Source organism: Monodon monoceros, unplaced genomic scaffold (assembly GCF_005190385.1).
Source record: "Monodon monoceros isolate NGI ecotype Baffin Bay Population unplaced genomic scaffold, NGI_Narwhal_1 Super_Scaffold_9, whole genome shotgun sequence".
NCBI classification, from domain to species: Eukaryota; Metazoa; Chordata; class Mammalia; order Artiodactyla; family Monodontidae; genus Monodon; species Monodon monoceros.
In genome coordinates, this window is record NW_021703786.1 from 50,937,815 (window position 1) to 50,952,132 (window position 14,318).

The following is a 14,318-nucleotide window of genomic DNA, read 5'->3' on the forward strand; positions in this document are numbered from 1 at the left end:
CTTCTTTTTTTTGTTCTTTTTGGGTGATTTCTGTTATTCTGTCCTCCAGATCACTTATGCATTCTTCTGTGTCATTTAGTCTGCTATTCATTGCTTCTAGAGTGCTTTTTATCTCAGAGATTGAATTATCAATTTTTGATGGGGTCTTTTAAATTTCTAGTTCCTTGGTAGAATGATCTGTGCTTACCTCTACTGTCTTAATTCAGTTAGCATTTTTATTACCCACTTTTCGAATTCATTGTCTATCTCTTTTTCATTATTTATTTCTTCAGGGGTTTTCTCTTGCTCTTTGAGTTGAGAGTAGTTCCTCTGCGTTTTCATTTTACTTTCTCTGTCTCTGAATTTAGGTGCAACAGTTATCTGTTATGGTCTTGAAGGGGTGTTTTTACGTGGGAACATCCCTGTGTAGACTATGTGCGCCTAAGATCTTTGGTGTGTGGGTTGAATTTGATGTGGATGCCCAGCCCACTACTTTCCTCAGGATGTGATGACAACTACCACCTTGATTGCGGGGGGCGGGGTACGGCTGGCGTTGGAGGAGCCAAAGACTGTGTAGGGTGTGAGGCGAGACTTGCTGTCTCCTCACTGGCCACAGCCGCCCTGTTGGGTGGGGTCTGCTCCCAAGCTGCTGGAGTGGAAGCCCTGAGGGTCGGGCTGGAGCTGGCTCTGTTCCCTTCAAGTGTGTGTTTTTCCGTCTCCCCACACTGGAACCTTTGCCCCGAAGGAGGGGAGTGCTGAAATAAGCAGGGTTTGTGTGCTTACAGATGTCCAGTGTGCTGCTTGTGTAGGTATCTGCAGTCACGCTCAGAACCAGATCAGGGTTGTCTTTTCCCCTACTGCGGTGGTCTCAGCTCTGGTGTAAGGAGTGGGTGGGGCTGGAGTGCTTGCTTGGGGATCATGGCATTGTGGTTGCAGGAATCGAAGTGGCTGCACTGTCATGAGAAGTCTGGGCTACTTCTGTGGCGCTGAGTAAGCGCCAGCAATGGCCGCCACTCAGCTTGTACCATACCCCAGGCCCGTGGGTCACCTCTGTGTCCCTAGATCGAGTCTTTTTCCAGGATGTGGCTGCCCTAGATTCACTGCCAAGCTGTGGTGTGGAGTGAGTGGGGCCAGGGGGTTCACTCAGCTTGGGTCAGAGACTGTGGCAAGGTGACAGCTGCTAGGGCAGACCTCTCTCCGCCCTGTTTGGGGGCAAGCCAGCACTGCGTACTCCTCGCCAGTGCAGTCCAGGCTTCTCCAGCCTTTCTGTGTGTCACAGCTGTTCTCCAGGCAGCCAAAGGGCCTTGCCTCCTCTGTATAAGACCGCAGGACTAGAATGCCCAGTCTGTCTCTCAACCTGCTCACTCCCCAGGGTGAATGTCCACCTGTATGACATTCTTGTACCTCTTAGTTCCCTCCTGGGGCACAGGTCTCGACCCGGTGCTTTTCCTCCCATCCTACCTGGGATGGGATTATGGGGGAATCTTTCTTGCAGCCTTGGTTGTATAGGAGTCCTTCTGCCGGTTTCCACGTAGTTTTTGGTGAGAATTGTTCTACATGTAGATGTATTTTTTGATTTGCGGGGGGAGGTGAGCTCTACATCCTCTTACTCTGCCATCTTGATCACCCTCCCACTCTCCTTCTCCCTCCTTTCCTCCTCTCATTCTCTCCCTTTCCCTACTCAGGGAACTCTGTGGTACTTGGGGTCATTTCTCATCTGTACCCCAGAAGTCTTTGGAGCTAACAGGAGTTTTGTGCATACTCACCTGGGCTTGGACCCGTCATCTTCATAACCACATGCCCCAGACTCATGGACTTGGCTCCTTTCAAACAATGTCCATATTGGCAGCTTTCATCCATTCATTTAACAAATACTTACTCGAGGCCTGCCCTACGCTCAGTCCTGGTCTGGGGTTGCTGTGGTAAACAAGACAGGTGTGGCCCTTACTCTCATGAAGGTTAGTGAGGGGAGAAAGGAATGAGCAAATACACCAGGTGATTTTGATGGTAAGTGCTGTGAAGAAAAGAAAGCAGGCTGATGCGGGAGAAAGTGACTGAGGTGGTCAAGACAGGCCTCACAAAGAGGTGACGCTCGAGACCTAGATGATCAGACTGTACCAGATCACCAGGCAGGTTTCTCTGTTGAAAATAACAGGATCCGACTCTAGTTAACGTAAGCACTGGAAGGGTACTGGGTACTTCAGAGAATGGGCGGAAGGCCTGGAAAATTAGGCCAGCACAGAGGCGGTTTGCTAAGGGAGGTTGGCCAGAACACTGACCAAAATCATGCTACAGCTGTTTCTTGTTAGGGCCCAGCCACCTCTGCTCTGGATACTGACCTCGAACCCTGGACCCACAGGCACACCACCACCAGAGGGACCTCCAAACTGGGCCTGATTACCGCAGACCACAGGTTGTTTACAGGTAAGCCGGGGCTGCTCCCATCTCACACAGAGTGAAAGCCACGGACTTTATAATGTCGTCCTTGATCCGGTCCCCCGTTCGCTATGCTCTCATCTACCCTCGTTTCCTCGCCCCAACCTGCTCCACCCACATCGCTCTCCTTGCAGTTCCTGTCACACCAAGCCTGCCCCCACCTCTAGGGGCACTGGCTGTTCCCACCACTTGGAGCACTTCAAGTCTCCCCAGAACTGCCCCCTTGACCACCTCCAAGTCTAAGCTCAAAAGTCACCTTCTCTGGAGGCCCACCACATCTCCCTATTTAAGCCCAGCCTCTCCTGCCCACAGGATTCCTTTATGCCTTTTTTTTCCTTGTCATCCTTTAACATGTTATGTTTACTGTTCATTAACTGGCTTGCTGACGAATCTGCCCCAGGTGCCTAGACCAGTGGGTGGCCTTGGAGTTAACACTCCACAGCTGTTGGTTGGATGTGTAGATGATACATGGCATCAAATGTCTTGGGAGGCATAAGTTGAATCCTGGTCTGTCACTAACCAGCTGTGATTCTGCACAAATATTTTACCCATCTGTAACATGGGCACCTACCTCAAATGGATTCTTGGTGAAGAGTAAACGAGACAATGTGCAGAATAAGCCCTGGTTGCTGGGCTCTCGTTCTTTCCTCTTCACCCATTCATATCTATTAAGATGAGTCTCCCAAGCCCATATGATCACAATGAACGTTTCCATTTACTTTGGATTATATGTTATTATAAATATTAACAAATAAGACTTAAAAAGGACACCTTCGGGTAGGTCAGACAAAAGTACAAAAATTGTGTGTGGGGCTGCAGTTTCAGGACTGTTTCTGCAGCCGTCACATGATAGCAAAACGGTGGTAAGCAGTGCACGAGTCGTCGAAGACAGCCAGAGTCCATGCATCGGGAGGTTCTCTCGGTTGGAGAACGAACAAAGGGAGGACATGCTCGGGCCAGGAGATGCAGTTCCTCGCTCTCGCCACTAGAGGTCAGGAGGTTACCGCTTCAGGGTTGGAAGACGGGCCCGTGGGGGATCGGCTAGTGGTGGCCGGTGGGTGCTGAGACTAGGCAGGGGGGTGGGGGTGGCGGTGGATGCCACACCTGGTGACCCCCTGGTTATTGACATCTGACTTTGGAATGACTTTGTTTTGTTTTGTTTGGCGTCAAATTCACCGTCTTTGTGGGGCTGAGGGACCAGAGGAAAGATGCCAGCTTGGGGTCAAAGGGAGAGCTCACACTGCAGCTTCTCAAAGTGCCTTTTTCTCTAACAAACAGAGATAGAACCTGCAAGGGGTCCAGAACAGTGCCAGGGTCCTAGTGAAGGTTCTCCCTGGGAGGTCTTCTACCCAGTGCCCCATCCTCCACTCGGGCTAGCTGTCCAGGAGCCCCACCTCCCAGCCTGACTGTCCCTGTGGTCAGCTGGGACCATGGTTAAGGACCAAATCTGCTCTTGCACAGTCCAGGGCAGTAGAAGACCTTGGACTAGGTGCCAGGTGTCCTGGGTTCTTATCCCAACTGGGTCCTGTGTAGGCCCCTTCTGCTTGCTACTTCTGTGGCGCAAGTAAGTGGCGCTAAGTGGCCTTAGTTTCCCCATGTGTCTAACAAGGAAGTTGTACTAGGTGAGGCTCTAGGTGTACTTCTAACTTGGCCATTCAGCATTTCCGTGTGTTTACAGGGAATTCGTGAAGCTCCTCTCTGAATGAGAAACCTGCCCCCCACCCAAAAGGCAAAGCTAAGACGATAACCCAGAGTTCACCCAGACACAAGGTTCCTCATAAATAGACTCAGCCTCTCTGAATCTCCTTCCTCATCTGTCAGATGGCAATTAAACCCATCTCACAGGGCTGTGAAGATTCATCAAGACGACAGTGGTTGTAAAACCCTTAGCACACACAAAGCCTCCTTAGGGAAAACCAGGACTGCCTGACCAGCAAAGTTTGCCAGGTACTGTATGGGGGCTGGAGCCCTGTTTCCCCTGCAAAATGGAAAAAGACTGATGGGCACTTGGTGGGATTCACATCATCACCCCAGGCCTCAGATGGTAATGTGCTTTGTGTCTGCAGCATAAGGTCTAGCCCCAGTGCCCCTGTGAGCCCTGTACAAGCGTCGGTGTGGGTGTGGTGTCCAGAGCTCTGGGCTGGAGGTGGTGGGGCAGGGGCCATGGAACCTGGTCTGCCCCAGCTGTGGTAGGGCTGGAAGGCCTCAGGTAGATCACTTTCCCTCTCTGGGCTTTGTTTCCTATCAGTGCAGTGATGGTTGAGCACAGAAATTCCTGGGTTCTGCATTTGTTCATCCAGCGTTCCTGAAGGCCCCTTACTTAGTTGGCAGGAAAAGTTTGGGGCTTCAAGCCTGGGCCCAACATTCTGATGCCCTCAACCCCTTCCTGGAGACCTTCACCCAGGGTGCAGGGGGCTCTCTCTTAGCTTCTGGAAGACAGAACCAGCCCTTCCCAGAAACAAGGCCCTGGACTGTTGCTGAGTACTCCTGAAAGGGATCTCAGTAGGGCTAGGATGCAGGGGCAGCTACCTGGGGCTCCCCACTTCCCAACCCTGAACCCAGAAGGGCCGTGGGTGGAGGAAGGGGAGAGGAGGATAAGGACAAGGAGGACTTTTTGGTTCTTTTCATGCAAAGAAAAACAGACTCACTCTCTTCTTGACTGCAATTGACCTGATGCTTAAGCTTGGAGCGAGAGGCAGGATCCATCCTCCAGCTTCCTCAGGAGGAGAAAGATCAAAGGTAGGAGAGCTGGGTCTGAGAACTGAACTTGACCGTGCAACAACATCAATTTAAGCCACTCCCCCTATGTCTACAAGCCCAGTTGGCCTGGCAGCTAGGGGTGGGGTGGGAGCAGGACTGAGTGCTGTTGCCCCTAACAAGCCCTGCTCCCTCTCCCAGAGAGACCCTGGGTCCCAGACAGTGCCCCTGGCCCAAATCACCTTCCCCTCCAGGCCTTGTATATGGTTCCCACTGCTTACACTGCTCTTTCCCCTTTGTCTGCCTAGAAACTCCACTCACCCTTCAAGGCCTTGCTAAAGCATCACTTCCTCCAGGAACCCCTCCCTGCTCTCCCAGCCGAGTCAGCAGAGTCCACAGAACGTGCAGGTGGGTCAGGCTGGCCTTGGCATTCCTCACAACCCCATTGTAATGGTTTGTTTCCAGCTCCCTGACTAGATGGGGACCTCCCTGAGGGCAGGCCCAGGGTCTCATTCATCCCCAGGGGCCTGTGGGATCATTGAGTGAAGCGCTTTGCCTGTGCCCACGTTCACTGGGAGCTCCAGGATCTTTACCAGACTCCTGGCTCTCAGGTCAACTTTTCCCACCCACCCAGTCATGCCAGAGATGAACAGATGTAGTCAGAACCTCCTTTTGGGAATGAACTTTCTTCAGAGTCCTGTCTTGTCCCTGCCCAAATTCTCCTTCTCTTACTGCCCCTCTTCCTGATGGCACCCCCGCGCGCTCAGCCTGGAGGCCCCTGCGACTCACTGCTGACCTCTAGTAGGGTCCTTGTCTTCTGGACAGCCCCATCTGCTTCCTCCGGGTGGGTGCTGAGGCCAGGGTCCTCCTCTTCCACCTCTGGCCCTCTCAGGCCCCAGGGGGGCGAAAGCAGGCCCAGCTCTCTGCCCCCGCTGTCCCTCGGAGGGGCTGGGCCTTCCATGGCCTCTAAGCGGGGGCTGCAGTGGCTCTGTGTCCAAGCAGGCGTCCTGGATCTCCCCAAACATGGGGGCGAGGCCCTTAGTGGCAGCTGAGGAAGCCCAGGGCCAGGCCTGTGCTGGGCCGGGCAGGGGTGGGTGCAGCGGGCAGGTGGGGTGGGTCAGTCGCTGAGCACGGCCCCCGGGAGCTCGTTGGTGAGCGTGTGCCAGCGCTCGATCCGCTTGTCCTTGTTCTTCAGGCAATCAAACCAGTGCTTCAGGCGCTCGCCCTTGGCATTGATGCCCAGAACCACGCCGCCTGCAGAGGGGAGCCGAGAGGCAGCCAGGACACGGTGACCTCTGACTCTCAGGGTCTCTCTGGAACCAGTACCCCCTGGCACCCCTCCCAGACTTTGTGCTCCACGGCCAGACTCTCTTCCCTGCCCACCTGCTCTGAGGGTGGACTGTGGTCTGACTGCCCCACTCTTGGAGCCCCCACTCCCCCAATCAGGGCCCAGGGATCCTGCTCTTCCTTTACCCAGGACCAGAGCAGTACCTGCGGGGCAGCACAGTGGCTTGTGTTGGTGCTAGGGCAGCTCCACTGTGCACAGCCACCAAGCCCACCACAGATTTGGGGCCACAAGGGCTCAGAGTCCAGCCTGAGGGGCTGACCATCATCACCTTTTACCCCTGCTCCACCACAGACTGCTGTGTGACTCGGCCAGGCCTCTTTGTCTCTCTGGGCCTCTTTCTCTGTCACATGGGGTCAGGCTGGATCATGTCTATGGCCCCAACTTTCCCCACAGGCCAGGAAGGCGGGACTGTGGCCTGATTCAGGGCCCCTGCCCTTTGCTGAACCCAGGATGGGCATGTTGCTAAACAGCATTCCCATCGTGTCCTCTCACCGATGAAATCGTTGGATTTTCCAATGTCATAATCCCAAACGGTGATCTCCAGGGTCTTCTTGGCCAGGTCCCCGTGCTTAATCTCATAACAGAATTCCTGGTGGCCAGAAGGGGAGTGTCAGGACCAATGACACACGGCCTGTAAGTTGGCTGGTGGCCAGGAGGGTGGGCAGTGCACAGCAGTGGATGATAATGGATTCTCACCCATCTCACCCACTTCCATCTGAGAGCCCAGCTGAGCTCCTCAGGGTCCCCTTCCTTCTGACCCACCTGCCCCTTTGTCACTGAAGCTGCTTTTCTCAGGATCCAAGAGTCTCCTTATTGCAAGTCAGCGCACACTTGGCGGCCTTGGCATGCTTGATCTCTCTTGGGTCTGATTCTGCTGACCACTCCCTTCTTTGTGGAACCCTCTCCCACCAGCTTCCAGGATCCTTCAACATCTGGTGTCCCCCTCTCTCCCTGGCAGCACCTCCTCGGCCTTCTCTGCCTGCACCCGAGTCACTCAGGCTCTGTCAGAGGCTCCCCTCCCTCATCTCGTTCTTTGGAGCTCCTTTCCGGCTGCACCCACCCCCTGGGCTGAGGACCTGGGTATCTATCTGCCCCCACCTTCCTGGGGCCGCTCACATCCTCACACCACCCCCTCCACATCTAACATGGCTACAATCCCATCAATTCAATCCTCCGAAGAGTTTTCCAGGCCGCTCCTCACTTCTGTCTGTACCACCTTGGCCTGGTTCAGCCTGGCCTCACTTCTCCCACCAGTCCTCCTACCCCACGGCTGGGGGCTCTCCTGTCAGTCCCTCTCCAACCTCCAGCTCCCACAGTGACCCTTGAAAAACCCAGTCCCTCCGGGGTCCCCTGTCCTGAGGGAGAGTGAGTGGCTCATGGCTTCCCCAGCCTCTCGTACCTCGTTGAACTCTGGGTTTAGGGTTTTCTTCTTTACCGCTGTCTTATGTTTGGATTTCTTGTCCACATCTGGCTTCAGGTATCTGGAATTATAACCAATCAATAGGCAGAGAGTGAGAAGATACTGAGCATACATGGAGCCAGCAGGGCTTGGAAGAGAGAGATTCCCAGGCCTCCCGTTCATCCTAACCCTCGGATGTCCCCAGCACTACTCTGTGACAAAGGTGAGCAGTCAGTGCAGTGGGAGAAGCAATGGGTCCTTCATCACCTGGACCTCTGTTCACAGCCCATTTCTGACATCACAGAGCCCCTCCATCCCCTAGGAAAGAGAATTTTTTTTATTTCTGGAAGTCTAATTTTCACAGCTCTCATTTCCCACCAGAAAAACATTTTTAGCAAAGTTGGTCCCTTGCTAGAGCTCTTTTTGTAATAGCAGATTATGGAGATAGAATTCACACGCTATAAAATTCATCTTTCTCAAGTGTATAACGCAGCGGTTTTTAGCATAGGAGCTGAGTTGTACAACCATTGCCACTACCTCACTGGAGCTTTGAGGAAGGAAAAAAGGTCTTTAGGGCAGTGACAGCAGTGCTTCCTGAAGGGAAAGAGGGAAGCCCTGCTTGCGGGCCAGCTCCCTCCACGGGCATCAGCTCCTTAGACTTCGATGCAGAACAGCAGTCTTCATCTGGGGCTCAGAAAGGTGGAGGGACTCACCCAGGGTCACACAGTTGCTCCGCACAGGGATGGTGCTCAGAAGCCAGGCCCTGTCCTTTGCAAAGCTTCTTACCCTGTCCCTGCATAGACACTAGTGACAATTGCCCTGCTCCTGCTGACAGGACCACATTTGTCTCACCCACCACCAGCTTCCTGGTACCCAACTTGATGCCTGGCACTGGGTGGGATCAGTAAACATAGAAAGTGGTACCTCATTATTGCTTTTCTGTGCACTTTTTTAAAAAGTTGTGATCGTTATTACATAAGAAATACTGGTTCGTTATAGAAACACTAGAAAATATGTATTAACAGAAGTTGGGGGTGGAGAAAGAAATGAATACACAGGTCTGCACAAAAGCCTGTTCCTTAGCAGCTTTATACAGCCATCAGAAATTGGGAACAGCCCCCATGCACTTCAACAGGAAGTGACCTGACGGACGACTACTTGGCAATGCAGACCTACAGACAGAACTCTGGGCTCAGGCACCACGTGGCTGGCCCCCCAGAGCATTAGGTTATGTAGGAGTTGCCTTTATAAGTCAGTCTGGAAAAGGCAAAACTGTCGCGACAGAAAACAAGTCAAATGGTTGACTGGGGCCCGGGGACCTTTCTGGGGTGATGGTATCTGGATCTTAACCATGGTGGTGGTGACAAGATTGTATACTTCAGTCAGTCACACTTCAAAAGGGGAGAAACCTACTGGATGTAAATTATACCTCAATAAAGATGACTTTTTAAATAGGTTGGGGGGGTTCCCTTAAACCCTCACCCAGAGATGGTGAATTTCTGCATTCCTTACACGCTCCCATGCACTTCTTGACTCGTCTTTGCTTGTTTTACTTTGGGGGCGAGGAGGAGGGATGGGGGCGGTCCTGCACAGTGGAGTGTCTCCCAGCCCTGCCTCCAGAAGGCCCTGAAGGGAAGCTATCCCAGGCTCCCTCAGCGCTGCACGGCCAGTGTCCGTCTAGTGATCCTCACGAGGCCCCAGCTAGGGGTCATCCCCTGTCCTGCCCCCAGGCCTTTGTCTATGCTGTCTCCCTGCCTGGAGTCCCTTCTCGCCTCACCTCACCACTGCATGCAGGGGAGCTTCCTGAGGGAGCGTGGCCTCTGTGGGCGAGAAGTGCACCCTGGCCATGCTCCAGGGGCCCGCCCATGGCTGCTCACCCTCCCTATCAGCACTCCCTCCTGCCTTGGCCACCTGGGCTCATGGAGCCTCCCTACCAGTGCCACCGCTGGTCCCTTCTGCACAGCAACTGCTGCTCACCTGAGGCCCCTAGAAGACAGCAGAGGGCTGGCGAAGGAAGGGGTTGCCCAGGGCAGCACAGCAAGTTGCTTTGAGCTTTCTCAGTGCCCCTGGGTGTGAGATGGAGATGGTAGCAAGTACTGCACAGGGCTGCTGGGGGCTTCAAAGAGGCCTAGCACAGCCCTGGCACCCAGCAGTTACTCGGTATGTGTTACTGATTGTTCGTTAACCATCAGCAGAGCCTGAAGAACTGGACTTGGGGTCAGCTTCCAGCCTGGGGAAACTGAGGTAGCTGTCATCTGGGGTGAAGTTTATAAAAAGGGTGCTGACAAAAGGCCTTGGCCCATCTAGCTTTGCCCCTCAGCATCCTCCACCTCCACCTGGCACTTCCATGTAGCTCTCTTCTCAAGGCCCCAGATGCTCCGCTCGGAATCTCACCTGTGCCTTTATTTCCCCTACTTTTACCAAAGAGAAGGCCCACGGTCCATGAAGGGGCCTTTCAGAGATAGATAGGGAGGCCTGAGCAGCAGCCCCTGCAACTCACCCAGGGAATTTCAATCAGATGTACGGGTTTCTAGGCTGCTGGGGGCCTCCCTCTGATACAGGGGGCCACCCACAGAGCTGCCTGTCTGAAAGGCCACGCTGACCCGGCCCATGGCTGGAGGGTGGGTTCAGCAACTACCACACCTGTGGCAGGGGGAGCCCCAGGCATGGTGGACAGGCCCTGCCAGGGCTACCTCTCCCTGGCTGTGGGAGGTGGCTGGACCCTCTGTTGTACGAGGTGAGACCCTATTTTCTGGATAACACAGCATGAGACCCTGGAATTCCTATCAACTTGGCAGGTGGGAACTGAGCCCAATTTAGAAATTTCACACCAGCCTTCCCTGGTGGCACAGTGGTAAGAATCCGCCTGCCAAAGCAGGGGACACGGCTTCGAGCCCTGGTCTAGGAAGCTCCCACATGCCGTGGAGCAACTAAGCCTGTGCGCCACAACTACTGAGCCTGTGTGCCTAGAACCCGTGCTCCGCAACCAGAGAAGCCAACGCAATGAGAAGCCCATGCACTGCAACCAAAAATAAATGTTAATTAAAAATTTTTTCACACCATTTTGGCTTCAGATCATATTTTCTTCCATAAGAACATTCTAGGGCTTCCCTGGTGGTGCAGTGGTTAAGAATCCACCTGCCAATGCAGGAGACACGGGTTCAAGCCCTGGTCCAGGAAGATCCCACATGCTGCAGAGCAACTAAGCCCATGAGCCGCAACTACTGAGCCTTTGCACTAGAGCCCGTGAGCCACAACTACTGAGCGTGCACACCTAGAGCCCGTGCTCCGCAACAAGAGAAGCCACCACAATGAGAAGCCTGTGCACCGCAACGAAGAGTAGCCCCCGCTCGCCACAACTAGAGAAAGCCCAGCACGCAGCAATGAAGACCCAAGGCAGCCAAAAATAAATAAAAATGAGAAAAAAACCCTCTAGCATCACAGTTACAGGTGGAGGCACTGTCCTCCCTCCCCAGAGACAATCACTACAGTATCACACTGGTGCCCCCCCCCACTACAGTTTGCTTTGGGCTCAGCATAGCTCTGTCCATGTTCATTCAGCCCCTTCATTTATTCACTTCTACTGCACAGCACTCCACTGTACACAGATGCCACATTTTATTAACCTGCTAATGAACACTAGCTATTTCCGTCTTACCGCTATCAAGCAATGCTGCAAAAGCAGCTTTATGCCAGGGCCTGGGTCTCTAGGATGCAGACCTGGAAGGGAAATGATGCGGCCACAGGGCGTACGCATCTTTCTAGGTTACCGAGTATCACTTACTTTCCCTCCACTTTAAAGAGTCTAATTGTCTTCTGAGCTATTACAGCATTTCCGTTCCCAGTGGTCTCTGATCCACTGGAAATCACTGTCCTGCTAATGGTTGAAGTTGGGCCCCAACATTGTTTTTTGAGCAGAAAACCAGTAGTCCTTGTGATGGCCTCTGTCACCTGGGCCTCCTTACTGTCTTCTGAGACCAGAACCATCCCTCCTCCTTAACTATCTTAAATCCTCTGTCCCTTTCCCTGAGCAGAAACACCTCCTTTCTGCTGAGCCAAATTCCTCCCCAAGTCCTACCCTTCAAGACAACCTCGCTATGCCCATCTTTTGTTTGTGGAGCGCACCGAAGCACAGATGGTGGTCACTAAAACACAGGCTTTATCCCTCTCCAAATGGCCACCAGCTCCTGCCTGAGCTAGGATCACAGCCTGTCCTGACCCAGGTTCACAGCTCTGGGGGCCCTGAGCTAAGTCTCTCCCCAGTGCTAGCAGAAGCCCCACCTGTCAGGGTTTGGTGGACCCCTATCTGTGTCTGTGGTACCGTAGAGCACTGCCCACATGTGCCCAGCCCTAAGTCCTGATGGAGTCCCTTCACTGGATCTCCTGGCCTCCTGTCCCCTCCTCCAACCTGCTCACAGCCTTTCCTGGGCCCCGTGACCACAGAGAGACCTGATCCAAACATCAGGAGATAACTACTCTCTATCTGTGTGACCGGGCTGCCACTCAACTGCTATGGACGTCAGTTTCCTCATCTGAGAAATGGGTTTGGCCAGACTCAACCCACAGAGTTGCCCAAAGAGCGCAGAAGAGTATGACCTCGTGGGCACAGCACCCCCTGTGCTTCACACAAGTACTTGCCACACGGACTACTGATCTCGATGCATGGACCTCCCTAGTCCCTGGAGGTGAGAAAGTGGGGAAGGAGGCGGCTGGCCTGGGCTGCACACTCACGTTTTCACGTAGGGGTCCGAGTAGCCGTTGGCGTCCATGGCAGCCAGGTGTGCGCAGCGCACAATGCCGACCAGCAGGCCCTGCTTCTGCGAACTGTACTTGAGGGAGATGAGAATGCGGCCCCGCTCCTCCAGGGACTTGTCTTCTGTCTTGTCCACCTGTGGGGCAGGTGGGTGGTCACTCAGCTGTCCTTGCCTGCTCCCACCTCTCCTGCAGCCACAGGCCCAGGCCAAACGGAGCCCGGTGGGTGGTGAGGGGTCACCCTGGCCCCGGCCCCCTGGAAGGTGCTTCTTGGAGCTTCTTAGGCACATTCCCAACCCCAGGGGGAGCTAGGAGGCAGGTGGGGTGTGGCCTAGGCCTGCCCTGCCTAGCACCTGCCTCGGATCAGACCTCAACTCTAGGCCTCACTGTGTGGCCTCCCCACCCCAGCCAGCCCACTGAGACCATTCCTCACCCTCCTGAGACCACCTGTTTCTACCTTCCAGCTGCTACTCACCTGGAACCCCTTTCCTTTACCCTCTGTCCACCCAGCCTGAGCCCTATGACCCCCAAAGGCCCCTCCTAGGTTTCTCTGCCAGGCTCCTCTTGCACTCGGTCCCTCTGCTCTGGACTGTTCACTGCCTGGCACTAAAACGGCAGCTTACGTGGCCCCTCACGGGCAGGGGCCATGCTTGCACCTTTCTGTAGACGGGGCTCCCGTTAGGTGAAGGAAGGACTACCTTCCCCAACTCCCACACCCAGGGCAGACATGGCTAGCTGATGACTGAATTCACCCTGAGCTCAAATGCAGCCTCACTATCTTCTCAACACAGTGCTCAGGCAGCCTGTACCCGTGGCTCAGAGGAGGCGGGTGAGATTTAACTACCTGCCACTCGGGCCTAGGGCTTTGTGTATGACAGCCTCACTAAACCATGGCTCTTGTGGCAGTTGTGATGTGTGAAAATTAAACAGTATAAATGAGCCGGGATATTTTCAGCTGTTTTTTTAGGGTAGGATATACTTTGGATTGTTTCACATGTAGACCATTGAACTGGGCATCGTTCAGTATTTACGGAGAACGAATAAGGTTTACAAGGCTATGTAAAATCTATAAGGTATCATCAGAATGAAACTTTACTGCCGATTGATTTTTCTGAACTGTACCCTTGTCATTGTGGGTCCCTGAACTGGACCAATGAGATCCTAGCAAATTCAAGCAAGGCTAAGCAAGTCCCTGATCACACCTGGTGCACAAGCATGCATGCTTTCACGCACCACCCCCCCACCCCGGGCATGAAACAGGTGCTCACACATGCATTCCACGCTCTCACACACTGCTCACACACAATTCACACACCACACAGGTGTTTGTTTATGTCAGGGATCAAAACTCAGAAACACAACTCCAGCAGGAGTTGGTGTTGCCTTTTATAAGTGACATATATCATTTGGAGAAACTGGGTCACCTATGGTTAGTGACTAATAATAAAATTAGAAGGGTTATCTCCATCACACAAATATCTATGAGTGGGAGAGAACGTGACAATGGAATACAATTTGCTCAACTTATGCAAAAAGACAGAGCTGGGTTTCTGGGAGGGAGGTCTGACCTCAGGTCACTTGTTCCAGGCCAGGCTGCGCTAAGCATGTGTCTCGGGGCCCTATGGGGGAGGGGTACAGGCCCTCGGGGGACAGCTGCTGGACTGTCCTCTTGAGCTTTCCCATTGCCCAGACCTCTGGTAGGGAACT

At 53.7% G+C, this 14,318-nt stretch overlaps 1 protein-coding gene and 1 long non-coding RNA gene across 5 annotated transcripts in view; one reads left to right on the plus strand and one right to left on the minus strand.

The window, feature by feature from the left end:
• On the plus strand, positions 1 to 9,499 carry LOC114888993. 3 transcript variants are annotated; one of them, XR_003791928.1, is made up of 4 exons: positions 1 to 2,403; positions 3,235 to 3,406; positions 4,094 to 5,520; positions 7,938 to 9,499. It is a non-coding gene; the product is annotated as an uncharacterized LOC114888993 (long non-coding RNA). The 3 variants fall into 3 exon arrangements; XR_003791926.1 differs by having other exon boundaries at positions 3,235 to 5,520; XR_003791927.1 differs by lacking the exon at positions 1 to 2,403 and having other exon boundaries at positions 3,129 to 5,154; positions 5,421 to 5,520.
• DOC2B (double C2 domain beta) overlaps positions 6,230 to 14,318 on the minus strand; it is a 23,864-nt gene continuing 15,775 nt past the window's right edge. Inside the window, exons 6-9 of one of the 2 annotated variants that reach the window (XM_029211701.1) lie at positions 12,591 to 12,748; positions 7,860 to 7,941; positions 6,953 to 7,049; positions 6,230 to 6,366 (exon numbers count right to left, since the gene is read on the minus strand). In XM_029211701.1, coding sequence (XP_029067534.1) covers positions 6,230 to 6,366; positions 6,953 to 7,049; positions 7,860 to 7,941; positions 12,591 to 12,748 — 474 coding nt within the window. Of the gene's footprint in view, positions 6,367 to 6,696; positions 7,050 to 7,859; positions 7,942 to 12,590; positions 12,749 to 14,318 lie in introns of those variants that run through there. The other variant, XM_029211700.1, reaches the window with a different exon arrangement.